Source organism: Dendronephthya gigantea, unplaced genomic scaffold (genome assembly GCF_004324835.1).
Source record: "Dendronephthya gigantea isolate DGI-Jeju-01 unplaced genomic scaffold, DenGig_1.0 000080F, whole genome shotgun sequence".
In the NCBI taxonomy this organism is placed as follows: domain Eukaryota; kingdom Metazoa; phylum Cnidaria; class Anthozoa; order Malacalcyonacea; family Nephtheidae; genus Dendronephthya; species Dendronephthya gigantea.
In genome coordinates this window covers 773,865-801,825 of record NW_021163090.1, presented here as the reverse complement: position 1 = coordinate 801,825, position 27,961 = coordinate 773,865, and the positions used below count along the sequence as shown (strand labels likewise).

At 38.3% G+C, this 27,961-nt stretch overlaps 4 protein-coding genes and 1 long non-coding RNA gene across 8 annotated transcripts; 3 read left to right on the top strand and 2 right to left on the bottom strand.

Moving 5' to 3' along the window:
- Positions 1-120: 120 nt before the first annotated feature.
- LOC114532572 (epimerase family protein SDR39U1-like) lies at positions 121-1,889 on the top strand. Its single transcript, XM_028554107.1, has 6 exons — positions 121-175; positions 446-552; positions 646-731; positions 799-920; positions 1,089-1,307; positions 1,430-1,889. The coding sequence occupies exons 1-6, from the start codon at positions 151-153 to the stop codon at positions 1,768-1,770; spliced, it is 900 nt and encodes a 299-aa protein (XP_028409908.1). The 5' UTR covers positions 121-150; the 3' UTR covers positions 1,771-1,889.
- Positions 1,806-3,848, bottom strand: LOC114532571 (protein DEFECTIVE IN EXINE FORMATION 1-like). The gene has a single exon (XM_028554106.1). The coding sequence runs from the start codon at positions 3,809-3,811 to the stop codon at positions 1,913-1,915; it is 1,899 nt and encodes a 632-aa protein (XP_028409907.1). The 5' UTR covers positions 3,812-3,848; the 3' UTR covers positions 1,806-1,912.
- Positions 3,849-4,018: 170 nt separating this feature from the next.
- Positions 4,019-16,494, top strand: LOC114532569 (protein fantom-like). Of its 3 annotated transcripts, XM_028554101.1 has the most exons (43): positions 4,019-4,094; positions 4,335-4,379; positions 7,320-7,549; positions 7,759-7,856; positions 7,936-7,979; positions 8,199-8,260; positions 8,388-8,479; positions 8,602-8,682; positions 8,817-8,890; positions 8,982-9,023; positions 9,198-9,245; positions 9,343-9,415; positions 9,569-9,639; positions 9,725-9,830; positions 10,051-10,125; positions 10,227-10,298; positions 10,375-10,448; positions 10,591-10,645; positions 10,760-10,844; positions 10,951-11,057; positions 11,210-11,260; positions 11,392-11,458; positions 11,608-11,726; positions 11,834-11,935; positions 12,023-12,091; positions 12,176-12,253; positions 12,330-12,445; positions 12,574-12,643; positions 12,777-12,906; positions 13,002-13,096; positions 13,260-13,398; positions 13,494-13,648; positions 13,727-13,852; positions 13,962-14,054; positions 14,169-14,383; positions 14,539-14,698; positions 14,851-14,929; positions 15,050-15,198; positions 15,313-15,508; positions 15,587-15,671; positions 15,797-15,884; positions 16,068-16,110; positions 16,199-16,494. In XM_028554101.1, exons 3-43 carry the CDS (start codon positions 7,537-7,539, stop codon positions 16,294-16,296), a joined length of 3,795 nt encoding a protein of 1,264 aa, XP_028409902.1. In that variant the 5' UTR covers positions 4,019-4,094; positions 4,335-4,379; positions 7,320-7,536; the 3' UTR covers positions 16,297-16,494. The 3 variants fall into 3 exon arrangements, with proteins under 3 accessions (XP_028409902.1, XP_028409903.1, XP_028409901.1); XM_028554102.1 differs by lacking the exon at positions 4,019-4,094 and having other exon boundaries at positions 4,295-4,379; XM_028554100.1 differs by lacking the exons at positions 4,019-4,094; positions 4,335-4,379 and having other exon boundaries at positions 7,021-7,549.
- On the bottom strand, positions 4,269-6,334 carry LOC114532574. Of its 2 annotated transcripts, XR_003687972.1 has the most exons (4): positions 5,995-6,334; positions 5,373-5,853; positions 4,531-4,562; positions 4,269-4,357 (listed from the first exon to the last, which is right to left on the bottom strand). It is a non-coding gene; the product is annotated as an uncharacterized LOC114532574 (long non-coding RNA). The 2 variants fall into 2 exon arrangements; XR_003687971.1 differs by having other exon boundaries at positions 5,373-6,334.
- Positions 16,495-17,047: 553 nt separating the features above from the next.
- LOC114532666 (multidrug resistance protein 1-like) lies at positions 17,048-27,792 on the top strand. The gene is made up of 28 exons (XM_028554223.1): positions 17,048-17,284; positions 18,391-18,516; positions 18,615-18,654; positions 18,896-19,275; positions 19,412-19,583; positions 19,982-20,106; positions 20,265-20,381; positions 20,571-20,625; positions 20,879-20,992; positions 21,114-21,221; positions 21,320-21,445; positions 21,599-21,802; positions 21,880-22,050; positions 22,131-22,295; positions 23,048-23,129; positions 23,832-23,902; positions 24,095-24,253; positions 24,329-24,448; positions 24,520-24,597; positions 24,784-24,867; positions 24,954-25,151; positions 25,407-25,507; positions 25,673-25,813; positions 25,947-26,103; positions 26,196-26,393; positions 26,569-26,775; positions 26,941-27,087; positions 27,269-27,792. Exons 2-28 carry the CDS (start codon positions 18,434-18,436, stop codon positions 27,470-27,472), a joined length of 3,807 nt encoding a protein of 1,268 aa, XP_028410024.1. The 5' UTR covers positions 17,048-17,284; positions 18,391-18,433; the 3' UTR covers positions 27,473-27,792.
- The last annotated feature ends 169 nt before the right edge of the window (positions 27,793-27,961 follow it).

Here is a 27,961-nt window from a genome sequence, read left to right as displayed (position 1 = left end):
TACTGCGTACATATTTAATAATGAAAATACAAAGTAACTAAATTTATATCTTAAGCGTCGCGTACTGTTATTTATAGACACGTGTCTGGCACGTGTTTGAAACATTACATTGGTGATTACATAACGACTTTAAAAGGAATGTAAACAAACATGGCGGCACGGAAGGTTCTTGTCGGTGGGTATATTGTACTTTCTCTATCTTTTTAGCTTTTTATCGGGTGGTAATTTGACTATACTTCCATAATATGCAGTTCGATATATATATTGACTGCGTCAGCGCCAATAGCGCTCAAACTTCATCCAGAAAACGTACGGAAAACTCAGAAAAGTACCTGAAAAAATTATACTGTACAAATTGATCACAGTTGATTGCTGAATTATGAAGTGATTAGAAAAGAGCAATGTATATTATCGATATACAATGGTATTTGAATGTCTGTTCAAGGAGGTGGAAATGGTTTTATTGGCAGTGCATTGTGCAGTGCATTGAGGAAACGTGGCTATGAAGTGATCTTGTTGTCAAGAACACCTGGACACGCAAAGATAACCTGGGTAATTTGATCGGCATGACTTACAGCAAGAGCAGAGCTACAAACTAAAGTACTGTAAAATCATTAATATCTCCAATGATATTTTATATTTTAGAGTGATTTGAAAAGGAACAATGAGCTGCCTGAATGTGACGCTGTCATCAATCTTGCAGGAGAAAACATTTCTAATCCGCTGAAAAGGTTGGTTTGGATTCATTGATTCAATGTACTGTACAATTAAAACATTAAAAGCATTACTATTTGCTAGGTGGAATGAAGATTTTAAAGCGCTAATTAGACAAAGTCGGGTTGAAACAAATGATATTTTGACCGAGCTTATCAAGAAAGCTGCAAAACCTCCAAACGTGTGGATCTCGTCTTCTGCAATTGGTGAGTCTTGATAAACAGAAAGCAGCTAGCTACAAAAGTAGTCAGCTATAGCTTTAAAAACTATCAGTTGAGATTTATTAACCTATTATAAACAGGAAATACTCTTCCACTGATGTGCAAAACACTAAATGGGGTATCGTATCACAAAGCCAGTGCATATTCATTAAGGTTTCTATCCAACAAGCGAGACAGCTGAATATACAGAAGATGCACCTCCTGAACCAGAACATGATTTTTTCACCAAAATTTGCTGTGATTGGGAGGACTCAGCAGTCCTTCCATCGGATCATCCAAGTCGACATGTAACCCTCAGGATTGGTTTGGTTCTCGGACGTGATGGTGGAGCCTTTAAATCTCTAGTTTGGCCGTTTTGGTTCGGTGTTGGAGGTGGGAACCAATTTAATCTCATGCAAAGCCAAAATAGTAGTGAATGCTAATTTTGTGACTAGTTCAGAGAATCATGTTGTAACACAACCATTTTTTTATTCTACAAAGTTATTCTGATTTAGGAGTGATTGGGAGTGGGAAACAGATTATGTCATGGATTCACATTGCTGACATGGTTGGAATTCTTATCCATGCTTTGGAAAACAATAATGTCCATGGTATTTTAAATGCTACTGCTCCACAACCTGTTTCAAATTCAGAGTTCACAACAGAGTTAGCGAGTGCTCTGTGGCGACCAGCAATCATTCCAGTACCTGCATTTGCTGTGAATATGATATATGGACATGAACGAGCACTTCTCTTGTTAGAGGGGCAAAAAGTGATTCCTAAGCGAACCATAGAGTCTGGCTACAGTTTCCTGTTTCCAGATATTAAATCCTGTCTGTTGAATATTGTGAAGTAACTTTGACCGGTGAAGTATTAGTAATTGGAATGACACTTATGCGAAGTTAGATTTGATCAAAAACTACTCAGGGTTTATCATTCAGTTTAAAGATAAATTGCGGTTGAAATAAATTTATATAAAGCTGATTTGGATTATCAATTTAATATTTCTTTGAGCTCTCCCATGTCGGCAAGAGATCCCCCTCAGGGTAGCCATGAATAAATAACAACAGTACAGCCATAACTAACAATGGTAGAAATGCATAAAGTACCATTGTATCCTTTGTCTGACTGTGAAAGTTAATAAATATCCTATCTTCACTGCATTGCTTGAACTTATTACATAACACTATTGAAATATATGTATATTTTGGAACTTTAGGTGACTGTAGGCTTCTAGAATATAGCCCTGGTTTGCTATATTTACTTATATCATGTTTAATACCCCTCTCTGTGGAGTAACTAATCACAACATTGAACTCAGAACTTGGTTCTTTGTAGGATTGGGTAAAAATTTCAAATTCTATATTAAAATTCTGGCTGGCGACTGTTTGTAATTTGCTAGTAGTTTCAGTGAATTTAATCCGGAATTCATCTCTGGTCATCTGCTTGTTAACTCCAGCTTGGTTGAAAGACAAGATGGCTCCATCAGAAGTTGAAACAATAAGAGCCATATTTTGTTCATGATAAATGACTGGTGTATATGATATCTCCTCTGTTGGGATAACTTCCAGACATTGTGTATTTCCACTAAGGATGATTAAATTTCCAGCTGACATGACAATCATGTCAATTGAATCATCTATCTGTTTCTGGAATAACACCTGGGAATGAATCTTGCTCCCTAACAATACTGGCCAATTTTCCAAGACCTTCCCAGTTTCACAATCTAATACCCAAATATAACCGTCATTACTTGCTATGATGACTTCAAGTTTATCATCATTATTGATATCATAAAGCTGTGCCCCAGCTGTCAAAGTTCCAGAGATGGTAGCCTCCCATAATAATTTATCTTGATTATAGCACATAACATTAGCACTGCCATCAACAACAATCACTTCCATGCTTCCATCATTATTTATATCCTCCACTGCAATTTGACCAGCAATTGAGTCAGATAAATGGAATGACCATGGGTAACCTCCATCTTTGTTCAAGACATGTACCTTACCAGATGAACTACCAATAACAACTTCATTACTACCATGATTACCATCCAAATCAACAACCACAGGGGAAGATAACAGATAGCATGGCAAACTGCTCGATTTCATTGTTAACTCTAAGGTTGTATTGTAAATTATTTCCCTTGTCCGAAGGTCAATAACTATGATACCATTAGATAAGTAAAAGTCAACTTCGGATACATCTAGCTTTAAGTTTTCCAAATGTTGCTCGTCAAATTTAACCTCGTTATCAAAGTAATAATTAACTGGTATTATAAGGTCGCTGTTGATACCATCGCCAGTAAAATCACCAATGACAGGTGTGGATAAAATATGGCTATCAAGTGTCACAAATGATTCGGCAAAATGTGTGGTATGTCTGTTATAGTCATCAGTTGTAACAAAAATTGTGTTTTTCTCTGGGCTTATGTCTGACTGGTTATCAATATTTACAATGTACCAACGACGTTTCACCATCAGCCTGGGCAAGAGTATGGTATGTGACGTCATGATTGTCCCATTCTGTGATACAAACAAGATATTCCCTGATGCAGTTGAAAGCAAAATATCAAAGGATCCATCTTGGTCTATGTCGTACAACAAAGGACCTGCGTAGAAGGATTCTTCAGGTAAATAAACAGGCCACTGTGGGCCTTCTTGTCCAGTATTTGCGTCAATAACGCTTACACTACCATCTAGGGTAGACACAATTATGTCGTATTCGTTCGCATTGTTTAGTTTTGCAAGCAATGGCTGCGAAATCACAGCCGAATTGCTTACGCTAATCGTCCAGTTCAGTTTGAGCTCCTTGTGGCATGTCTTGGCGAAGGAATATTGCAAAATTTGAGAAAAAAATAGAAAAAGTTTAACAGAAGCAGGCATCAACGACATGTTACTATCCACTGATCCACTCTTGTTTGACGCCGATTACCAGACGCAAAAAATGTCGCACTTGATTGTACCACAGTTTAAGGATATATATATCCTTACGGATTAAGCAAATAAAGCAATGATGCTATGCAAATTTTATGTTATTATCATTATTAATTTCTTTAGAAATTCATTGTTTTCACAGTCAATGAACCCCAAAATATTATCACTATATTGTCGGGCTGGCTACGTCACTGATGTTCATTACTACAATGCTACAATGATACAATGTACTAATTTTACGGTAAAATTAGATATTATTCCACTAGTTATTTCATTAACCCTTCATTGGGTTTTGCTACAAGCTATATCACATTGGTGCAAACAATACAACGAAGAGATGATTATCCGTTTTTTAGACTTACACATTTGTTTGTATCTATTGACAAGTACTGGCTAATTTTACTTCTCATTTTTTGTTATCTTCAATACTACCGGCTCTGTCAGAGTGTCAATCTAATGTTTCTGTGATACATTCTTGCAGCTGCGATGATGAATCGTTTCTCTCTAAGAAATAGAAGAGAAAAAGGTAAGATATTAGGCTTACTAACCTAAGTAACCCCAGAGAAATAAACCTTGTGGCGCTCCTCAATAACGTTCAATTATAATCGTACAATAATAAAATTATTGCAAACTACTCTTATTTACCAAGGCTTATTATGTTAGCCAAGTACACTTACCCACAATAACAATTACGTGAATCCACGTGGATCTAAAATATAAACCACAATAAAGGTAGTTTATGATATATTCGTAATAATTCGGGGTTAAGCATTGCCTTGGAAACGTCTTGAAACATCTTCCAATCTAAAGTCTAGTGCCTGATTGGTCACTATCTATGTTAAGTACTGAATTATTCATGCATCATGGACAAAGTACAACTGGACAATGTATGTTGTTGCCTGTGTGTAATATATGTGGTGCTCCTTGTAGCTGTCGTTCTCATCGTATCACTCGAAATAAATTTGTTATGATATTTTACTATCTCGCCCCACTTTTCATGTTTCGAAAATGTTCCGGGCCTAAGCGTCCTGATGCATAGCATTGTCATGTAACTTGTTTGAAGTTAATCATTTAAAATCACAACAAAATGAACAAATTTCCGAATTTTGGTCTAATATTCATTGTGTCGCTACCATGGCAAGTTACGGACGGTGTAATAGCGGTAATCAATATGCGTCTGCAATCATTGATAGGGTTGTCGAATCCGAAACTGGACTTCTGTGATTTACGCTACCTCAGTCTAAACAGAGCCTAGGATTACAACGATACCTCTCGTATGACGTATAATATTTGTGGAAATTTAAATTTCCAGTTGTTACTTCATTCTAAATTTAACTTTCGTAAAAATTTTAAAAAAGACTGTGTCGTAGAGTTAAAAAGGTCTTTCCATAGGCATAGAGTATAAAAATCTCCGTCATATAAAGAGATCGGGGCGACCGCCGTCAGCGAAAGTTGGCATTAGCGAAGTGAAACATAAAAATTGCGATATAAAGGATGCAAGTATAAATAAAATTCTTACCTTATTTTAATTATTATCTCAAAGACAACCATGGCTTGGAACGTTGCTTTTTATGGGTGATTTTCTCTCTACGCTGTATGCCTATGAAGGCTATGCTCAGTATGCGTGACATGCACCGATGAGAGTTGTTTCACAAAATTTCCAAGTCTTGTCTGTCTTAGACCCGCTCGTCTGCATGCTATTGCCATTGGTTCCTCTCTACTTGACATAGCCTGTGACGTTAAACATTCAGATATGATTGGTTTAAATCCAATTGATGATATTCACAATATTCACATATGTGGTAAACCCCGCAGACTTAATTTTACCTTACCAAACTTCCGGCAAATTAAAATTCAGTTGGCATATTGGCTTAATTCCATACGGATCCCTTACTTAATATTACCTTACCAAACTTCCGGCAAATTAAAATTCAGTCTACGAGCAGGCATATGGCTTAATTCCATACGGACCCCTCACTTCTCATCAGATCATACATATTCTGAAACATACAAACGACGTATCACTGTCTGTGTTTAGGTGACAATAGTGATGACTGTGTCATCATCCTTTTTGAATTACTCACCAGCGAAGAATGAAGATAACCCCCAACTCCCATACCATGGAACTATAACATCCTTACCTTGAAACTTTCCATGGTGAAAATTGAAGATTTTAGACTAATATTCAGATGATATAGCAACAACAACACACGTCTCTTTGTGTAGATTACAACGACATTCAGCGCGAATGTCTTGTGTGAATGTCAGAAATCAGAATGTGAACAGTAATATCAGTCAGTAAACATAGCATGTTATTAAACAGCCAATGTGAAGTATTTATGTGACGGTTTTCTTAACTGAACGTAAAGCAGTTGTATAACCCGAGGGAATCGAAAGTGAAGCCGGATGTAAATGAACAAGACGCCTGTTCTGGCGTTAACTCCGGCGCACGTCCCAGTCTTTAATATAGAGCTTCTGAACATAAACAATACAGTTCATATTCGCATTTAGATGCCTTGCGAGTTGCGAACCTATAAATGTTCGATTGCGAAATTTAGAAGCACGTCGTACTTTAAAAAGTATAGAAGTTCAATTGTTCAAAAATGTAAATAAACCGCATGATGCATTCGCTTTGTCTCACACTTTGCTTTTGGAATAGGCGCTTATATAGTTATATTAAATCTTCAATCCTGTGCAAACTACGACGTGTCAACGCGCCCATACACGACCACTTCATCTTGTTAAACGGCGAAATAGCAGCGATATTATTAAAATAGGACCAGAATCTACATGTATTAAATATATTCTTACCCCAATTCAATCTAAACTTAATCGAACAGCATGAAAAGAACGGTTTATTTGTTCCTCTTGGAGGAATTGCCGTATCATGCGAGCGAAATCGAATCGCGCATCGGAAAATTAGCCACTGAAGCTGTACACCACAACTCTTAAGAAATAAGACTGGGACGTAGATAAATACAGTCACATACACATTTCAAATACTAGAATGGTTCGCGCCATTTCAGACTTGCGACGACGAAAAATAATAAAAAAAAAAAAAAAACAAAACTGAGGCGAATTTTCAACTCCGTCGCTGACGCCGGAGTAATTATGCAATATACGAGATGTTTGATTTTGTTTTAAAAATATGTTTGGATCATTCATTCTCCATTCCTGCAACCCGCATGTCCACAGTCCGCGTTTCGCAATGTGCCAGTGTGTGCCACGATATCGTTGGTCAGCGGTGCAGTAAATATTATTGCGCATGCGTGTTGCGATCAGCGAGATTGTCGCGGGACAAAACAAAACGAAATTTTCTACTGAAGTATTTTTGTTGTTTTTTTAAATAGTCGTCTTTTTCAACTATCTATCGTTACTTAAATCATTATAAACCAGCAAGAAGTGTTAATTTCTTATGATGAGAATGTAGAGTTATCGCAAACTTGTCGAAATTGGTGTGTTTTAGACGATTGCCTCGTGGAACAGGTGTGAAAGTCTTCATATGAGACGTTCGTGGAATGTGTCATATGAAATCTTGTATGGCCTAATCGTTTTCATCCTTGGTGAAAATTAGAAGATGAACATTTCAGGAGAAAAGTGGGTGGTGTCTAGGTCTCCGAGAGCGAAAATTTGATGCAAAAATTGGTCCTTAAGGGGACACCAGACACCTCAGTACCCCAGACATGGATGGAGGAGGTATGGCAAGTTACGGTGTACAAAGTGGCTGTAAGAATTAAGATCCATCATGATTCTCATCGTAAAGAAAAACAAAATGTGTGTTTGCCTGACTGTAGATGTTTGGGGCTACTAACCATCCAACCAGGCTACAAAGTATTTTAATAGGTAGCCATCTGTAATGGTATTATAAATCCTTTGGTAAAGTTTTCCTGTTTTATTACCTTCAGATCGTCCACTTGGTGATGTTCAAGAAAGACAAGCTATTGCTAAACTAGACCGAGAAGATTTGGAGGATAAATTTCTTCGTTTGAGGGAGCAAAACATTGTGAGTCAATTGTATGAATGAACTGTATAAAAAAGCAGTTTTAATTTGCTATTTGCTTAAATTGTTTTCATTACCAAAGGAGCTGAAGAAATATGCAAGAAAACAGGAGGATAAAATCAAACGGTAAATCATAAACATGGACATGGTGTTATAGCAAGGCTATGAAAATACATACACATATAAAATTCCTCCATTTCTGCATCTGTATTGGAACTTTCTATTTTTCATTGGAGAAAATCAAAAGCATTTATTAAGTTCCTTTCCTATATATCTACTTCAAATAGCCTTTTCCTTATGCTGAGCTGACTTGAAGCTTCATAATATTTTGTTTACCGTTCTTAGTATGGCTACGAAGCTCTTACGTCTGGTTGCGGACAAGAAGAAAGTTGATGGCGGTGATGGAGGTATTGTAGTGTTTCATGTTAATAATTTTTTAATATATTAAATGATATAACATTCAATCAATATGATTTTTGTAATTCAATGTAAGAAGTGTTGCTATGTGATTACAGATCACTTTGTTTCTCTCAGGAAAACGAGATTTCGAACAGGAAGAAAAATTGGAGGAAATGCAGGAACAAATTCGAGAGCTGGAGAAACAAAATTCTCACCTCAAAAACAAGGTTATATTTCATGATTGTGATGTTGCTATTTATTCTCCACATAGAGAATTGCAATTTTTCTAATATATAGCTTCTATAATAAGTACTGTTAAATGAGCAAGAATTCTATTGCATTATTGTAGCTGACACTTGCAAAGCAGCAGTCTCATAGTGGAACAAAAAGACATTCACCATATGGCCACGTCAAAGCTAAAGTAAACTCAGTAAGAAATAGTTAGTAATTCTTATGCATGTGGTGGCCTGTCTGTTGAGGAATTGTGGTCTGTATACTGTAGGTTAAGTTTAATCAATGGAGAATGTGATGTAATTTTTGTATTTCCACTGGCAACATTTCAAGGGTGTTCACAGCCGAGCTAAGTCATCTCAACAGCAAAGGATAAGTCAAAATTTACGTGTTCAAGGAGACTTTAGGCAAGTTCTTTAATTGTGACTGGGATTTTGTAGTACATGCATGGCTTATTGTGGATAACTGACATCACATGTGATTGTCCCTCATTGTCAGGTCTCCCAGGCATGTTCCACCACCAATCTTACCACAACCAAGGTACAGTAGAATGACCATACGTTAACCATCACCTTTTATAAACGTACGTTCCCCAATTGGTGCTTGCATCATCTAGCTTGCAAACATAGGTTTTTAGTGAAAAAAAGACACCATTTTTACTTGGTTTTGTACCACTTCGTATTCATGAATGATTCTTGTACGTAATTTGCTCAGATATGGCCACAGTTTATTGGAAGAAGCTAGGATTGAAAAGGAGGAATTGTAAGTGAAATGAGCGTAGATTCCATATTTATAATCTATATCAATAAGGACGCACCGTGACGCTGGAAGTCTGCAACAATTTCTCGTTGTTTCACAGAGAACAAGTGATTCGTTCATTGCAAGAAAATATCCGAATCTTAGAAGATGACCGACATGAACTCAGAGAAGAAGTACTGAATTACTTATGGAAAATTTTATAGGATTTTTCATGTAGATTACCTACCATGCACGCATGCTGTTTTCTTCTCCGCCAAGTAATTATTAAACGTAGTGATACCGTACCGGTATCTCATGTAATTTACCATGCATAACTCCGTGTTTAGCTCAGACAGAAAGAACGAGATCATGAAATGATTATGACAAAAGTCCGAGAGCAGTTGTCTGGTGCTCAAAGGTACGTAGCTACAAACCTTCATCACTGGAGTCCTGACCTGGTTGTTTTTGAGCATGTTATAATGTGGGATCTTTCTTACCTGTAGAGACAATATCCAGGAGAATGTTGATATGATTAAACTACAACGTGAAGTGAAAGAAAAAGCCAGCAAGTTACAAGCTGTGGAAGCCAAATATTTGAGTCTAAGCGAGGTACATGGACATAGTGGTCGTAGATACATCGTTTAACTACGGGAGGGGGTGTATATATTCATATTCTCATGTTTACACACTGTGGAAACAATCCTTTTCGAGAGAAATTAGTCGGGAGATGAAACATACTCCCCCTGTCCTATTTAAGCTTCTAGCTACGGCCTTCGTGATTTCGAGAAAAAACTATGGTTCTCACTGAGGTATTTTTTGTTCTTTTCAGAATTTGAGCAAGATGAAGGAAAGTCACTCACAGGTTCTTGATAATATGGATAAACTAAATGAAAAATTAAAAGAGGTATTCTATGCTAATGCATGCTATTTTTTTCTTCCGCGGTGCATCGTGTTCCGATGTATGATTTTGCTCCAATAACAAGTCTATCATTTCTATGTGAACAGGAACAATCAAAGTGTGTCATGTATCAAAACGAGTTGAAGAACAGCGGTGTCACATCAAGGACACTTGTGGAGGTTTGTGTATTTCTGTTCATAATTTCCTCATTGAAACATCGTTGTTTCATGAAAAACATGGTTTAAATTTTTATAGCAACAACAACTTATTGATGACCTTAAAGCCGAAAGTGAAATATTGAAACAAGCTAACGAAAATCTAGTGAAAAGGTGCAGTACAGTACAGTACAGTACAGTACAGTACAGTACAGTACAGTACAGTACAGTTATATCTCGATGAATGAAGCATTGATATGTATCGGCGAATGATTTAGGTCGGTGAAAGTTTATTCACCTCGTCTATTTTTTTCAGTGCATTCGATTCTGACCGAGAGCGCCAGCATCAAGCACTTCAGAGGCAGTTAAAGGTGAGAGGGTGATATCGCAATGATATTTAGAAATGGTTGAGAAGTAAAACAGCTTGGTGGTTAAATTGCTTGGTTACTATCCCCTGGTGCAACGTTACGAATTGTTCACAATAGGTTGAAATCGCAACTCTCGAAGCATCAGTGAAATCCGAGTTGGAAGAGAAGAACGAGGTTCTTGATCAGTTGATGAAGGAGAGAGGTGAGCGAGATTTATAAGAGTTCATCATAATGTCATTATCTCATAATGATGTTAAACATGCTGCGGCATATAGTTTAGAAAAACTAATCTTTGATTTTTTTGGCAGAGTCCAACGAAACGTTACATCAAGAAATTCGTGATCTTAAAGTGAACCACTTTTCTTTAAAAGAAAAACATGACGAGGTTTCTGAAAAGATGAGGTTCTTTACCAAGGTATTTTGAAGCCGTAAAAGTTTGCTCGAATGTAATTTTTATATCACTCAATGAAAAAAGTTCCTGTTGATTGTAATTTTGAGAAATTACAAATTCTATCCTCGTGGTTCAAATTTATTGTTTCCTGTTGATATTATTTCATTTAATTCTAGGAAAGCGCCGTTGATGTCCAGGAACTCGAAGAAGCTCTGACATTGATAAAGGTTTGCAATCACATCTTTCTGTATTTTATACATACATATACCTAGCAATACTTTCATAGCAGTATTTGCGTGTGATTCATAGATGAATCAACTAGTTATTATGATAGATAGCTTTGTCTTTGTGTCTTTAGAGAAGAAAGGAGACTGGTAGTCAAGATCTGGACTTTTTGGAGAAAGTTGACGAAGAATTGGATAAAAGTACAGAACGATTTTGTTTAAATATTTTTATTTCTCCGCATATCAAAAGAAGCAAACAAGCAATGTTCAAATTCAGAACCTAGATGCACTATTAAGATAATGCATGACATGATATGATTCTCATCCTGGTTTATTCTGTATTCAACCAGACGCTCAAAAACGTATCCAAGAACTTCAAATATCTCACGCTGACACAATTAACGAGCTCGAAAAGACAAGAAATATGCTGGTTTTACAACATAAGATTAACAAGGACTATCAAACAGAGGTATGGGCATGTCTCGCTACAAAATTCCGCTGTAATCCTGATATTTTGCGACGTTAAACAATCACAATTCGAGGATGTATTGAAATGGTCTTGTGTGTCTTTTACAGGTTGAGAGAGTTACAAACAAGATGGTTGAGGACAAGAAAGAGTTTGATCTGCGACTTCAAGAATATGCTCAATTGTTGGACATCAGGGCGGAAAGGATAAAGGTGATTTGCCGGTGAAAACATTTCATATTTCCACAAGTAAAGATATATAATAGCCTTGTGTGCAATACTTGGTTTATCTCTTCGCAGAAACTTGAATCTCAGATGCGTGATGTTGCGTATGGCACGAAGCAATACAGTGTTGTCACTGCTCCTGAGGTATGGAAATAAGTTGTTTGGAGTGAGTAATAAGCATTTCATTATATCATACACATTATGTCAATTTTCATATCGTGTTTTTAGGAAACGGAATTTGACGAGGAAACGAGCAGCGTTAATCTTGAGAGGGGAGAGAATCTCTTTGAGATTCATATAGGAAAGGTTAGTATCCCCGACTTGGAGCCGTTTCCTCGTTAAAAAGAGCTTTCCTGGTAGTCAAATCCTTGTCTTCTTTAAGGTATATTTAACGGGAGAGGCTGCGTCTTCCTTTGAAGGACTGGAGCCTAGTAGTTTTATCACGTACGAGTTCTTCGAGCATGAAATTCAGGCAACTCCTGTCATGAAAGGAAACAGGTAGAAATATTATGATTTTCGTGAGAAAATCCATTCAAATTTCGGTCACAGAAACCGGCTATTGATCCCAGCTTACTACTGTGGCGAGCATCGCAGGGTAAATGCTAAAATTGTGTTGTAAATTTCAGAGTGGATTTCAATTTCACATCTTTGTATGTCGTGAAAATAGATGACTTCTTTTTGCATTATTTACAAAAGGTAAGAAGGGAATATCTGAATTTTATGTTCAGCGGTGAATGCTTGTGTAGAATGTAGAATAGTTCTCATCATGAAGATTTGAAGTTCATGGTAACAATTGCAACTATCCTAACACCTCGTACCTCACAACTAGGAATCAACAGTTGTTGAACTTCATCGAGCTCTGGGATCATCTTATGAAACTGTCGCAGCATGTCAACTTAAACTGAGAGAATTATTAGAAAGATCTCATGGAAGACTTCACGGAACTGCGAAACTCATAGGTCAGTATTGGAAACATTCAGATGTAGTCTGATAATGACCAGCTCGCTAGTCGATTAGTCGTTCTTTAATGCAACGTATAATGTATTTGTATTAGGTACACAATCGTCGAATGAAGGATCTGAGGTGGCAACCATGGATTACTGGGTACGATTAAGAGTCCCTATGGAACAAGCTATAAGATTATTCAAGGTAATATACTTCACTGGAACATTTCCTGATTCAACAGCATTCGATGGATTTTGTTTTGACAATGATAGTGCGAACAATAATAAGGTTTTGCATGAGCAGGAATGCACCATATTGTTAGATTGCTAGAAGTCTGATGCATTTCTGTCATTTTGCGTTTTGCTAGGAGAGAAGTAAAGCCCTGGGTTATTTGAATGCACGGGATTACAAAGCCTTGGAGAAAACTGGTGACGAGTTACCTTCTGACGTCAATGAGTTGTTTATCACGATAACACGGTGTTCCGACCTCAGAGCTCGTCGGGAAGGTATTGTTGTCCGTATTCTACTTAAAGAAGGGAAATTTAACCCTGGGAATGAGGTTTTGCCGCGAATATTGATATATTTTTCTTTGTTTTCTTAGATGTGCAACCTTCACCTTACGTTGTGTACAGGTTTTACGATTTCGCTGATCACGACACAGACATCATTGCGAATTCCAATAATCCGCAGTGGAACGACAGGAAAACCTGCCCTGTACCAATGACGGAAGAACTGGACACATACCTTCGCTCACAAGTAACTGCGAGTTGTGTTCATGATGAATTTACAAGTTATGAAAGTGTTTCAAATAAACCGCTGTTTCTTATCTTGCAGAGTTTAGAAGTGTATGTCCTGGACGATGTGGATCCTGAGACAACAGCTTACCTGGGTCTGGCAAAGATTCCTCTCATCTCCCTTGCTAATGGCAAGAATATTAAAGGGTCTTTCGATTTGATGAAGGTATTTTGACTATCAGAAAACATGATAATGCACATGTAAATGTATTCTCTGTTTGTCATTGGACCAGATGTATTTTATTTCTTTTCAATATATTTTTTCAATCGTAAAGGAATCTGGTGAGAAAAACGGAACAATAGATATTTCAATGGCATGGAGAAATACTTATCTCCCAGCAAGCGCAAAAGTAAAAACTGAACCACAGGTATGCCTTTCATCAACCCTATCACAGGACTGTCTCGTGGACGTCTAAGGTATTCAATCTCACCCGTTTTGTCCCTGTTGTCGTAACTCTAAGTTTTCTATTTTTCATCTTCAGTACTTGCCGATTGCTCAGGAGGAAATTGAACGCGAGAGAGCCTTGGCCGAGCAGCCTGAGGAGAAACGTTCCCCTCCAATCCCCCTCGTAACTTCAACGCCAAAGCAATCTCAGGAGAATGTTGTAAAGAAACCGCCAAAAGCGCGGCCGAGATCTGGGAAGAAGAAATCCTCTCGTCCTTCTTCGGCGAAATCGTTGAACGGAGAGATCTTTGGGTAAGCGAGATAGAACTGGTGAAGAAAACCAAACATACTGTAGTTTCAGTTTTCACTGAGAAATCACAAATCATTGCAAAATTAGATCACCTCTTATGGTAGTACCGAGTCTGTCACTTTCTGGATTTGTGAGTATCAACATGTTCTTATTACAGGGAAAACGAAATGATCAGCGATGCCGTGCATCTACCAGATCACGACGAGGAGGTTGTAGTTCATAAAGACATGAGTATCGATGAGTTGATACAAGCTTCAGAAGAACAACCCAAAGTTATCGTGGATACTCCCAGCGATGAAGAGAGAAAGAAATCAGAGGTAACATGTTATACTCGATAACATCAACTTGCTCCTTGTGAAAGAGTAGTGTTTAGATTTCTAGGCAAACCAGAAATTTGATGACACCTAAATGAATAAATTCTTTAAGAACAGTGTCTATAGTTAACCCACCTGAATTGTTTTTGGTTTAGCTTCCTTCAACGAGCGCCGTAGCTGATGAGGCTGTTGAAACAGGAAGCCAAGATACGATGTTTGCTGAGGAAGAAACAGGTGAGTTTTGAGCTGGCTTTGGGTACTCGTTTTGTGTACGTATAACTTTACCGTTGTCAGATTGTCTTTGTGCTTCAAATTTTTGTTTTTATGTTTTTTATATTTCGTGTTTTTATTAAGATTCCCGGAACGACGAAGAGGATGATACGCTTGAACCAGTTAGCCGAGAACTTCCCGAAGAGCTGGTGTCTGGCAGCGAAGGTCAAACGAGCGACAGCGACGGCCTTGTGATGTCATCAATGTCGGTTCATGGCGCTGGCATACCACAGGTACACGTAGTTTTCTAATAAAAATTACAACATACTTAAACGAGTTCTGCATGCCCTAGCTCAATCTAGACCTAACCTGTTTGCTCCAAGTCGATTAATTTCATTTTTTCGTAGAATGGTCCTGCGCAAGTGACGATAATGGTTAGCAGTCTGATGTTATACCCAGACACGGGCATCATTAATAATGAAGCAATTTCACAACTGTTCGTCGCGTATAAGTTTCTGAATTGTGACCCTGCTGAACTGGAAACACCAGTGTCTTTGCCAAAACCAGCTCCGAACAGACCCATACACTACAACTTCAAGAAAGGTGAGAAGAATTTCAATGCATGAGCAATACATAAAAAATGGCAGTTTGCATTGTTAAAGTTTCCTTCTGTTTCCTCAGTTTTTCCTGTGGATAATGAAACTAACGAAGTAAAAAGAAGCTGGCTTGTTCATACGATATCTGAAGAAAATCCTGAGCAAGGAAGGTACGAGGAGACTCGTAAGAATAATCTTACTTGTATTGAGGTGTTTGAGGTGTTCTAATCTTTGTATAATGCCAAAAACTCAGTGTTTGAGCGAAATTTCAGACCAGCATTACACTTTCGTATAGGTTGGTGTTTACAGTTGTCAGCGAACCTGGTTCTGTTGATGACGGGGACTGTTTAGACGTCGCTTTTGCTGTTGTCGATCTTTTACAGGTGAGAATATTCAACTCTCGTTTGTATCTCGTATAAAGAATCCTTGTGCATGAGAATTCATTTGAATGTTCAAAAACTTGTGTGAACTTTTACTTCAAATTCAATGTAATTTCGTTGCCATGAAAAAGTGGGTGATCGAGGATAATAAATTGAAAGTTTGCTTTCTTTCTTTTTTCTCGTTAGATTGTGAAAGATAATGCTGATATCATTGATCAAGATATTGAACGTAAGTAAACTCTAAGTTATAAATTTGAAATGTCCAAATCGCTCGCATTTGTCTTCCTGTATATAATAATTTTCCCCATTTCTTGTAGTCTACAGCCTACTGGACAGCAACGAGCTCGTTGGGTGTTTAACTGTAACAATCGAAGCTCTTGATGCGTTAAAGAGTCTCTACAGCAACGAAACCTGAAACAGCAATGATCAAATCATTGAACTGGATTTTTTATCGATAAATATATAAATTAGGACTTCATGAAAGCCTATTGATGATAGCTAGACTAATACGCGCGATGTTTCTGGTCGTGCTATACCTTATATTTTTCCTCTCTTTATTAATTCTTGTACATTTTTTATTTAAAGTCGACTAAAATTACATATAAAATTATGCAAACATCACTTGAAATGGAGTGAACAATCTTCTCAAAAGCAGTTTCATGACGTGTATTCGAACACAAGAGCTAGCTAGTGAAGTGTTGAATTTCTAAGGTTTGATTTCCACTTGTAAGCCTCAGCAAGAGTTTAATATAACTTACTCTCTTTATTACTACACGGCCTGGTTTATACGTCGCATTTTGGTCGCGTCGAATGCAATTTAAACGATAGAGAGTGAGTGAGAATGATAAACCTAAATTCAGTTTAATTCAATTGTGTGAACAATATAATATATCATCACGAGAGGGAGACTGTACGTAGTAAGAGCTAGTGTTCTTGTGTAGGCACCCGAAAGTCTTCTTTCATAGTATTTTTTTTAATTACACATCAACAACAAAACGTTTAATGAACCTGAACGGCAATATTTATCTTAAGTACATTAAAATATGCATGTCTGTTTTACTTCATCCGTTTGCAAAAACTTTGAACCTGGTAGAGATAAGAAAACTTGAGGACCCACATTCGTTTTACGTTATTAAACGACTCGCGTGTTTCGCTGGTGTGAGCATAGGATTGCATAGTGGTGCATGGTCGGGTGAAAACTCTGGTACCAGCTTTAATTAATTTACCTCGTTAACCATCGTGTGTCTCCGGAGTATAATTTGCAATTCTAAGTGCAAACGATGTTGACATATTTCCGTTGTGCGTTGCATGTGTTATGTCAGTGACCTTTCTCGTGATCACCAGCAATTTGCGGCCTGATTTTTGAAGCCACGAGAACGAGTTTGAACTGGTCGTGTGATAAGGTACGTACATACAAAGGTTAGTTGTATTTTGTGCGAATATGGACAGATTAAGGACATGTTATCACCGTCATGCCTCAAGTGAGTTTGAACCGAGTGAAGGTTTAATTAGGAATGTGTAGGGTTCCGTTATATGTAGTGCTTGTGATCAGTGTTAAGACTTTAAATACAATGAATGTCAGAAAAGATATATTGGGCAAAAAGCAATATGTTCAACTTCAATTAACCGACCATAAAAAGTCCTACGTTGCATGAAGGTATCTCGAATATTGTGGAGTGTGGTAGCCTGCATACGTTAACTCGATGTTACCATATTTTGTATACAAACAACCGTAAATATGAAGACGTATACAAACGCATATTGGTGTCCAGGCTTGAATATTTCAGTGCTTAGCTTTAAATGAACTATACCATTTGCTGTTTATGGTATCGTTCTGATCGACCTCCACCTATCCTCAGTGCTTCGAAATGTCTCATATGAAGTGATCAGTTAAAAACTAGCTCTGCCGTCTGCAACTAATTAACTCTCCTTGAGTTGAACGGTTTGATGTAATCATCCATGCATGTAATATTATCCTATCAGAAAGCCGAGACATGAATGGTGAAAATTATTTTAACGCAGCATCAGTATAAACATTAATAACCGGTAATACTCGTAAAGTTGTCCGGGGTTTAGACGTGGGAATTTTCATGTTGCAGCTTGCATGACAGGTACAATGACATCATTACCATCAAGTCAGGTTCTTTAATATAATGAGGTCTCAGAGATTTGTTTGATTTCTGATATTGCACGTAAATTTTTTGCTGTTTGGACAATATCGTTTCATTGATATCCTCATTGACTTTATACAAACATTTGACCACATAGTTTGTAATATTACTCCTCTGTATCGTAATTTGACGATCTAATGCGAAAAATGGGGAACAATTAATCCCATTGATTTATTTCATTTTTATTTTATCGATTACTTAAATAATGCAAATACAGCGATGAGCTCAAACAAAGAAACTTAGAAAATTAACATTACGTTTGGTTCTGTATATAACTTTGCATCTAAAGTGTCTTTCCAGACATCAGACCGAATAAAGTTTTTTTTTTAATATTTTAGCCGAGTTCATTTGCCTACAACGTCGGTGTGGTTATAGTTGATTATGGCAACGGAAAAGACGCCACTGTTGGCATCTTCCAATCATGAACTTTCAGGCTCGGAAATTGGATTTGAACCTTCAAACGAGTGAGTTTGTGTAAAGCTGTTTAAGTAAAGATACCGGTTCCAATGTTCTTGACCCGAAACTCTTTTAAACCACTCCGCGGAATCTTTGTCTCTTGCAGGAAAGAAGAGGATATTAATTTGGTGCCATTCAAAAGACTGGTATGATACAAAACTTATCTTTTTTCTGCGGATACAAAGCAATCGTGAATAGGCAGAAAAGCTGCTTCGAAAATTGTAAACACTTCAAGTCTATGTTTATATTTCCCGCAGTCATTCTTAAGAGGATCATTAACGGGATCTCACTTGATAATATATGTCATCATTGTTCTTGTTAGTTTCAACATAACCGTCCAAATATCACGTGTATTTATATGACTAACTATCTTACGATTTGTTTTAGTTTCGATTTCACGACAACATTGATGTATTGCTGATGATTTTGGGAACAATTGGTTCTATATGCTATGGAATTCTTTCTCCAGGCCAATTTCTTCTTATGAATACGGTCACCGACGACTTTGTTGATTTTGTGCAGTGTGTAAGAAGCAATTGTTCGGACCCGGTAGATCTGGAGGACACCATGACAGATGTAGCTCTTTGGTATATCGGTTTTGCGTTTGCAAACCTTCTTTTTGCCTGGGTAGGGCTGGGCCTTTGGGGTCTGTCTGCTGAGAGGCAGGTTCACAAAATGAGGCTAGTTATGTTTAGAAATATCATACACCAGGAGGTCGGTTGGTTTGACACTCATCCAAGTGGCGAGCTGGGAACAAGACTTACAGAGTATGTAATTTATCATGTGAATATACAGTTTATTTCAAACTTGAGGTCCCTTTTAACTGTAAGGCTGGCTCGTGCTGTATAATTTAATAAATTTATATTGACAAGGCCTCTACACAAACCCGCATCCTTCTTTTAGAGATTTGAACAAACTTGCGGATGGTATTGGCTCAAAATTTGGTCGACTGATCTATAGTCTTTCAGCGTTCTTTGCTGGATATGCGCTGGGATTTTACTATTTATGGAAGATGACGTTGGTCATGCTGGCTGCGTTACCAATCGTAGCGGTCAGTGGAGGAATACTTGCAAAGGTACCATAAAAAGAAACTCATCTTTTGACTCGGAAAGCTCGAATGAAAATTCATCTCGTACCAGAGTGGTTCTTTGCCGTGCGCACAAAGGCACGCTACAAAACCAATGTTTTTTCGTCGAAATTTGGTAAACATTTTAAATATTGGCCCCATCGTGCGCGTTATTTCCTAGACGCGATATTGCAGGGGGTATATGCTCATGTATTCGTGTTCACAGACTGGGAAAACAATCGCTTTCAAAGAAAATCGGCCAAGCCCTAACCATTGATTTGCATCCAAAATGAACCTAAGGATAAAACAGTTTCGCTGAAGTTTCAGTGGATCATGTCTTAATATATGGACCATAGTGATCTCATGCAGAAGAACAGCGCAGTAGAAATTCTTCATTTCTGTTTTAGATAATCGGAGGTTTCACGGCAAAAGAACTTGCTGCTTATGCGAAAGCCGGAAATGTTGCGGAACAAAGTTTTTCCTCGATCAGAACTGTCGCTGCGTTCGGAGGAGAAGCTCAACAAACGAAAAAGTAAACGTCATCATTTTGTTGAAAAGAGAATAAACTTAAAAGATCTAGTCGAGCTATAGCTCTATCCTACTTTCGTACAACCGGCCCCAGAAGCAAAGTAAGAGTCCTCCATATACTTGACTGACTAATCTGGGCAAAGCAATCTCATCACATTTTAGGTACGATGTTCATCTGAATAGCTGTCGCAAGTTTGGTGTGCAGAAAGGCTTTGGAGTTGGCGCTGGATTATGTGTATTCCAAGTTGTCACCCTCGCGAATTATGCCTTGTCTTTGTGGTATGTTGTGTTAGACAGTTATATCATGGTGTTTTCGACCCTTAAGAAGATTCTGTGGTTGAATCAAAGCTCTTTGTTGCGATTTTGCTAATCGGCGGCTAATCCGTAATCGTCTTTACTCGTATTAGAAATATCCCCCAATATGTCGTTGTGAGAGAGATTTCTTATGTTGTTTACGTTTTTGTTCAGGTATGGCATCAAGTTAATCAGAGAAGGCGATGCAGATCCAGGCGATGTTTCTAGTGTACGCGTAATGTTTTTATCATTTGTGCAAGACCTCATGACCTTTATCTCATGATTTTCCCCAAATGTGATGAAAGTTACCGTTCTTCCTCATGCACAGCTCATCCACAGAAGGCGTCCATACAATTTGAATCAAAATATCAAATTATTACCGTTGTTAAGGCTTCTTCGGCTAACTAAAATCGTAAGGTTTCCATAGCTCTCGAATGCTGCCGGCATAAATCAGTCAACTTCATATTTCATTCCCTTTACAGGTGTTTTTTATGGTCATGCTGGGCTCGGTAACGTTAGGTCAAGCAGCCCCTTGCATGGAAGCTTTGGCATCGGCTCGTGGGGTGGCGTATGTTATCTTTAACATCATTGATAGGGTAAGACCACTAGATTTGGTACGCTATTCAACAATGGTGCCAAGAATTGAGATTACTGTGCCTTGGATCCTTGTATTAATATACAATAAAGCTTACTATTTGTTTATGCGTTTGACTTTAGGAATCCTCAATTGATGCTTCGTCAGCTTCTGGTTCAAGACCCGATGTCAAAGGTGATGTGGAATTTCGAGACATCGATTTCCTTTATCCATCAAGACCGACGGTGCAGGTATAAAATAGAATTTTACATGTTTTAAATTAATCGCACATGGCATTCTTTATGGCTGACTAAAGCGAATGGAAGTGTACAATTGAATTGTGTTTCAGATTTTAAAAGATTTTAGTCTCAAAGTTCCTCGCGGCAAACGTGTCGCCCTTGTTGGTGAAAGCGGTTGTGGAAAGAGCACAGTCGTTAAACTTCTCTCAAGATTTTATGATCCACAGCAAGGATCGGTAAGGCCTCTATAGCTTCGCTGTACTACAATAGAGATAGGATTCGTGATACCAAACCTCTGAGAAGAAAATTTTAGAACTGATGCAGTTTTGAGTCTTCAGCATGAATAGTTGCAGTAGAACTTCGTTTTCATAAATACTTTTATATTTGAGGTCCTCCTTGATGGCACGAACATAAAGGACATAAATGTCAGCCATCTTCGAAGTCATATTGGTATTGTGAGCCAGGAACCAGTTCTATTTTCAACCACCATTGCAGAGAACATTGCATTCGGTCGTGAAGGAGTCACACAAAACGAAATTGAAGAAGCTGCCAAAGCCGCAAACGCTCACAACTTCATTTCACAATTTCCAAAGGTAACGTTGTCGTTTGCGGAGTATGAAATATATTTGCTTTATTCTTCATTTTGAAATCTTGTTGCTCTATCCACTAGGGTTATGACACGTTGTGTGGTGAACGTGGAACACAAATGAGCGGAGGTCAAAAGCAAAGAATAGCCATAGCAAGAGCTTTGGTAAGAAATCCCAAGATCTTATTGCTGGATGAAGCCACGTCTGCCTTGGATTCCGAGAGTGAAGCTGTTGTACAGGAAGCTCTGGATAGAGTGAGTGATATTCAAAAATAAACTTAGAAGTCAGCAAGCAGTATGTTATTTAATTCTTTGTGTTGTTTTGGAAAATCCAGGCTGGGGAAGGTAGAACGACCATTGTCATAGCTCATCGCTTATCAACAATCAAAAACGCGGACATTATAGTTGCTGTTAAAGAAGGTCACGTGGCCGAAACTGGGACTCATGACGAGTTGATGGCGATACCCAATGGAATTTATAAAACACTTGTGAGATTACAGGTAGGTGAAGAGTCGCACTCACGAAAGACGACAGGGCCTTTTTTAAGAAATTTCGAGTGGGTGGGCCATTGGCAAAAAAGGGCTTCCCCACTAGCGGAAAAAAGCAGGAATGTCGATCATGGCTGAAAGCTAGGGGGCACCCGGGAGATTTTTGAAATCAGTATAGTCAAGAAACGCCGTTTCCTATATTCTTAACTTACGTCTTACCAAAAGTAATATCAAAGGTACAACATGTGTGTCAATATCAACAGGGAGTAATGGAGTGTATATTTGACAGTTTAGTGTATTTTCCAGTCTGAAGAATATTTTCTTTAAACTGGATAATCTCTGTACACTCAAATATCCATGTATATTTGTAAAGGTAAAGATGCATTTGAAATATTGTACATTACAACAGAAAAATGATTGATCATTGATGAATCTATTTGTCTATTTAAGCCGTTTTTGTGCTCGACTGTCTCGACAAATAACATTCGTCGAGTTACATTCGACAAAGGTAATGGGTTACAGAATACAAGAGTGCTAATAGTAATACACTGTCGCAGAGCTAAATTATTCAATATTCTTCATTTTTTGTTAATATCTTTTAAAAAGGGGATTTTCACTGCGGGGGCCAAAATAGTGAACTGGGGGGGCCAACATGGAGGGTGGGGGGGCCTTGGCCCCCCCCCAGTATATATGTTAAAAAAGGCCCTGAAAGACGAGCAATAGAAAGATAATAGTTTATATTCTTCTTTACAATGTTTAAACAGAAAGCCGTAGATGAAAATGTCCGTGATGAAGGCGAAGAAGATGATGAAGACGCTGAAGTTGAACCTTTCCAACTCGAGGAAGGTATTTGTCAGATATTTCTTGTTATTGCTAACAGTTCAGAACTGTAGAGATCTGGTAAGCATTATTATATGTGCCCCTGGAGGTCTGTGATCATATCAAATTTAAAACACTTTTCTCACTTTTGACTGGAAGCAAATATAAGCAGATTCATAGCTTATGCATTACGACCATGGTCGTATTCGTCATTTTCCGGCCAATACAACCATGATACGACCATGGTCGTATTCGTCATTTTCCGGCCAATACGACCATGGTCGTATTCGTCATTTTCCGGCCAATACGACCATGGTCGTATTCGTCATTTTTCGGCCATTACGACCATGATACGACCATGGTCGTATTCGTCATTTTCCGGCCAATACGACCATGGTCGTATTCGTCATTTTCCGGCCAATACAACAATGATACGACCATGGTCGTATTCGTCATCTCCGGCCAATACGACCATGGTCGTATTCGTCATTTTTCGGCCATTACGACCATGATACGACCATGGTCGTATTCGTCATTTTCCGGCCAATACGACCATGGTTGTATTCGTCATTTTTCGGCCAATACGACCATGATACGACCATGGTCGTATTCGTCATTTTCCAGCCAATACGACCATGATACGACGGTTATGCTCCTCCAATCATAGTGTCAATATGCGCATCTTTCAGTGGATTGGGCCTTAGTTCATGAAGTTGTTTATTATTTCAGGGGATAGCGCGTTCAAACTTGGTTCATTCACTACCAGTGGTAGCGTTTCTGGTTACACTAAAACTATCATGGTAAGTGCATAATGATGTTGATATTTTCCACTCAGGGATACTTTCATGGGAGAGCGGGGAATAGAGGTGATCAGAGGTAGTAAGTTGGGGCACGGATTGTAATGAGGTGAGGTATGATGATGGAGTAGTGAGGGGCAGTAGGATGGGTGAATCGAGGACATTATGTTATAAGATATTTCTCGTCATTTTCAGACGGAAGCCGAAGCTGAACCTGTGAAGCCAATGTCGTTTTTCAAAATTTTGACTTACAACTCGCCAGAGGTCTGGTACATTGTCATTGGTTGCATTGGTAGTGCCCTGTATGGAACTTGTCCTTTTGTCTACGGTGTTTCCATGGGAGGAATCTTTGAGGTTTGGCTTGGGCGTCGCTTATAAAATGTTCCCTTTTATGGAAACCATATTTTTTAATGGTCGTATTTGTTGCAGACATTTTCTTACGACCCAAATATTCCAAGCGAAGACGAGGAGATGAAAGATGATTCAAGAAAATGGGCCTTGGTTTTCTTTACATTAGGAGTGTACAGTGGTTTAGGTATATTTTTCCAGGTAACTTGTGCCATCTATTTTGTAAACTTAATTTATCAATAAGCGAGAACTGATGGAGTTATTTTCGGTAGAACTGGATGTTTGCAAAGTCGGGCGAAAGTCTTACACAGCGATTGCGAAAATGGTCATTTTTAGCTGTTCTTCGTCAGGTAACATTGTTTAAATTACTTTGTTAAGATTACTACTAATCCTTCGCTTCGGAGCACTAAATGATTCCTAATTTCAGGAATGTCAACTCTTCATGTCGTAACCAAAATTGAAATTATAATCCTGATAAGACCTGCTACGATTTTCTTTCCTTTATAGCTTATGACAGTGCTTTGTTTTTACTTCAGGAAATTGCCTACTTTGACAAACCAAGGAACAGCACAGGAGCTTTGTGTAGCCGGTTATCCACGGAAGTATCTGCAGTTCAAGGGGTAGGTAGCCTGTTGAACTCTTGTTTATAAAAACGTTACCACACAAAAGTATTTAATCCTAATCGACAGCCGTCTGCCTTCGTTAGGCAACTGGTTCTCAGCTGGGTTTCGTTGCTTCCACGTTGGTATCTGTTATCGGAGGTCTGACTGTTGCATTCTTGAACAGCTGGAAACTAAGTTTGGTGATGACATCATTTGCTCCTCTTATGGTCATATCCGGCTTGTTCTTCATGACTCACATGGGCTCCAGCACCCGGGGAAACTTAGAAGAAGACGCGGCCAAGGTACTGAAAGTCTGAATATCGTTACAGGAGGAATTCTCCGCTACACAAGACTCGAATAGTCCAGACTCCAGAACCAACCAACCCAAACTTATCTAACGTTATAGCTCTGGCCTATTTCTCTGAAAATAATTTCACCGGAAATTAAATCCTGGTTCCAGAATGAGAGCACAAACATTGCTCTACCAAGACCACAGATTAAGACTAACAATTACAGCCTTCTATCACAGAGTAAAACAATCCTTGCTTCGATTGCAGGTGGCAGAAGAGACATTGGCCAATATTCAAACAGTCGTATCGCTGGGTCGAGAAGATGAATTCTTTGAACGCTATCGTACAGCAATGGCGGAACCTTACAGGTACAAATTGGTCTCTTTTCGGACTTTTCCTCTCCCCTTGTGAATCTAGAAGGATGAACCTCGTAGGATGAAGATGATCTCCCAAGGAATCATTGCTGGTGCAACGACCTATCTGGTGAAATAATGGTGCAATACAGCCCTAACTGTTACTCTGATTCTATGTAGGAAGGCAAAAAAGAATGTACATTATGCTGGCTTGGCAACTGGTTCTACATTGTGTATTATAAATCTGACCTTTTCAGCCACATTTCGCTATGGAGCTAAATTAGTGGTCGATGGTGATGTCACTTTGAAAGAAATGATGACGTAAGCATCTAAAGGGATGGGATGGGGTGTGCCCTGGATGTGTGGCTTACTAAGGGAAGAATGAAATTGCATCTTTTCGCCGATCTCGTTCAGATGATTCTGCTAATGATATTGAGTTTTTCTTTCTATTTAGTACGGTGTTCACATATCTGTCTGTTGGGGTGATTGTTGGTCAAACCAGTTCCATGACACCTGATTATTCCAAAGCAAAATTTGCTGCCCAGAAAGTTTTTTCATTCATTGGTTCGGTTCCCTCAATTGACAATCAGTCAGACGAAGGTTTGAAGCCTGTAAGTACAATGTTGACAGCACTCAAACGCTAAAAGGAACTTTCTGCATGGAGAAAACGCGAGTTAACAACGATGTATTTGCCATGTTGCAGGAGAAATGCAAAGGTGAAGTCCGGTTGAATCACGTCGGTTTCAGGTATCCAAGTCGACGCAGGGTCAAGGTGTTGCGTAATCTTAATATCACCGTGAAGCCTGGTCAGACTGTGGCGTTGGTTGGTACTAGTGGATCTGGAAAAAGCACCACTGTCTCGTTGGTCGAACGTTTCTATGACGTTAGCGCAGGAGGTGTGGTAAGGGCAATGGTTTGTTTGTTTACATACCAGGATCAGAATTTCTGACAGTCAATCAACTTTCATTATTCAATTTAATGATTACATTCGGTTGTTACATCGAAAATCATCGATTTTATACATTTATCGCATCCAGCTTGTAATTTTGAGTTATTACCATTACATAATTTCGTAGACAATCGATGGAAATGATGTTAAAGAACTGAACATCAAGTGGTTACGAAGGCAGATTGGTATTGTGTCCCAAGAACCAGTTTTATTTGACATGACAATCAGAGAAAATATTGCTTACGGTGATACCACGAGGGAAGTCAGTATTAAAGAAATCGAACAGGCTGCAAGATCATCAAATATTCATCAGTTTATTCAAAGCTTGCCAGAGGTAAGATATTTTTGACGTAACAGGGAAGTAAATAATTTAAAAAAAAGCAAATTACGAAAGGAGGGAAGGGAGGAGTGGGGGAGGATGACAATGGGAGGAATAAAACAGGATTTATTGAAGGAATCTACTGGAATGTTGTAAATTCTTTAAGTATATAATTTTAAGGGTTATAACACGATCGTTGGCGATAAAGGAACTCTGATATCAGGGGGACAGAAACAAAGAATCGCCATTGCCCGAGCTTTGATTCGTGATCCTAAAATACTTCTGCTGGACGAAGCCACCTCGGCCTTGGACACTGAGAGTGAAAAGGTGAAATACTTGAAATATTACTTTTATTAATTAGTTCAAGTGTTCAACCTCTTGGCTCAAAGAGGGTTTTATATGTTTCTCTGCCAGAAGAAGTGGCATACAAATTATTAACATCGTTTAATATCAATTCATTTGAATTCGATTATTCAATTTCTTATTTAATCGTAAAATCTCTATACAGGTTGTGCAGCAGGCTCTGGATAATGCCAGCATTGGGCGAACAACATTGGTGATCGCTCATCGTTTGTCTACTATTCAACATGCAGACAGCATCATCGTAATCAGACGTGGTCGGGCTGTGGAACGAGGAACTCACGATCAACTTATAGCTATGAAAGGAATTTATTATGCTTTACATAAAGTACAATCTATGTCCCGGAAATAGGTTCTTCAAGTAAAAGTGCGTCACGAGAAATCGCTCCGTTCTTGATGGGAAGCTTTTTTATCGTATATATGTAATAATTTTCACCTGTTTGCCCTCTCCAATCTGCGTGAACACTTTTTAAAATCGAGTCAGCTTTCCACCATGTTTTGTAAACGCTAATATGACATTATTCATCTCGTTCACGACTCCGTCCTCTTGAAGAGGCGGCCTGCAATCATATCTAAATTCTAGTATTTTAAAATTTAAATACATTGTTATGCTATTGCGCTGGTAAAAAAACCTGACAAGATGGCAAGCGGAGATTATGTCTTTATTCAGTTGTAAGTCTCCTTACAACAAAACAACAACAAAAAATTAACAGAGCAATACAACCGACAGCGAAACAAAATAAAACAATATTATTTTGGCTGTCAGTTCAGGCTCAGTAAGGTTACTGAATACAAGCGGAAATATTTAGCTATAATTTGCATCTTGAAAGGACTTTGAACC

Coding starts and splice junctions, on each gene's coding strand:
- LOC114532571 (XM_028554106.1), bottom strand. CDS start 3,811: ATGTCGTTGATGCCTGCTTCTGTTAAACTTTTTCTATTTTTTTCTCAA.
- LOC114532572 (XM_028554107.1), top strand. CDS start 151: ATGGCGGCACGGAAGGTTCTTGTCG. Junction 176..445: donor GGCACGGAAGGTTCTTGTCG/GTGGGTATATTG, acceptor TGTCTGTTCAAG/GAGGTGGAAATGGTTTTATT. Junction 553..645: donor GACACGCAAAGATAACCTGG/GTAATTTGATCG, acceptor TTTATATTTTAG/AGTGATTTGAAAAGGAACAA.
- LOC114532666 (XM_028554223.1), top strand. CDS start 18,434: ATGGCAACGGAAAAGACGCCACTGTTGGCATCTTCCAATCATGAACTT. Junction 20,107..20,264: donor GAAGCTCAACAAACGAAAAA/GTAAACGTCATC, acceptor ATCACATTTTAG/GTACGATGTTCATCTGAATA. Junction 21,446..21,598: donor ATGATCCACAGCAAGGATCG/GTAAGGCCTCTA, acceptor TTTATATTTGAG/GTCCTCCTTGATGGCACGAA.
- LOC114532569 (XM_028554101.1), top strand. Junction 13,399..13,493: donor CCTCAGAGCTCGTCGGGAAG/GTATTGTTGTCC, acceptor TTGTTTTCTTAG/ATGTGCAACCTTCACCTTAC. Junction 15,672..15,796: donor GAAAATCCTGAGCAAGGAAG/GTACGAGGAGAC, acceptor ACTTTCGTATAG/GTTGGTGTTTACAGTTGTCA.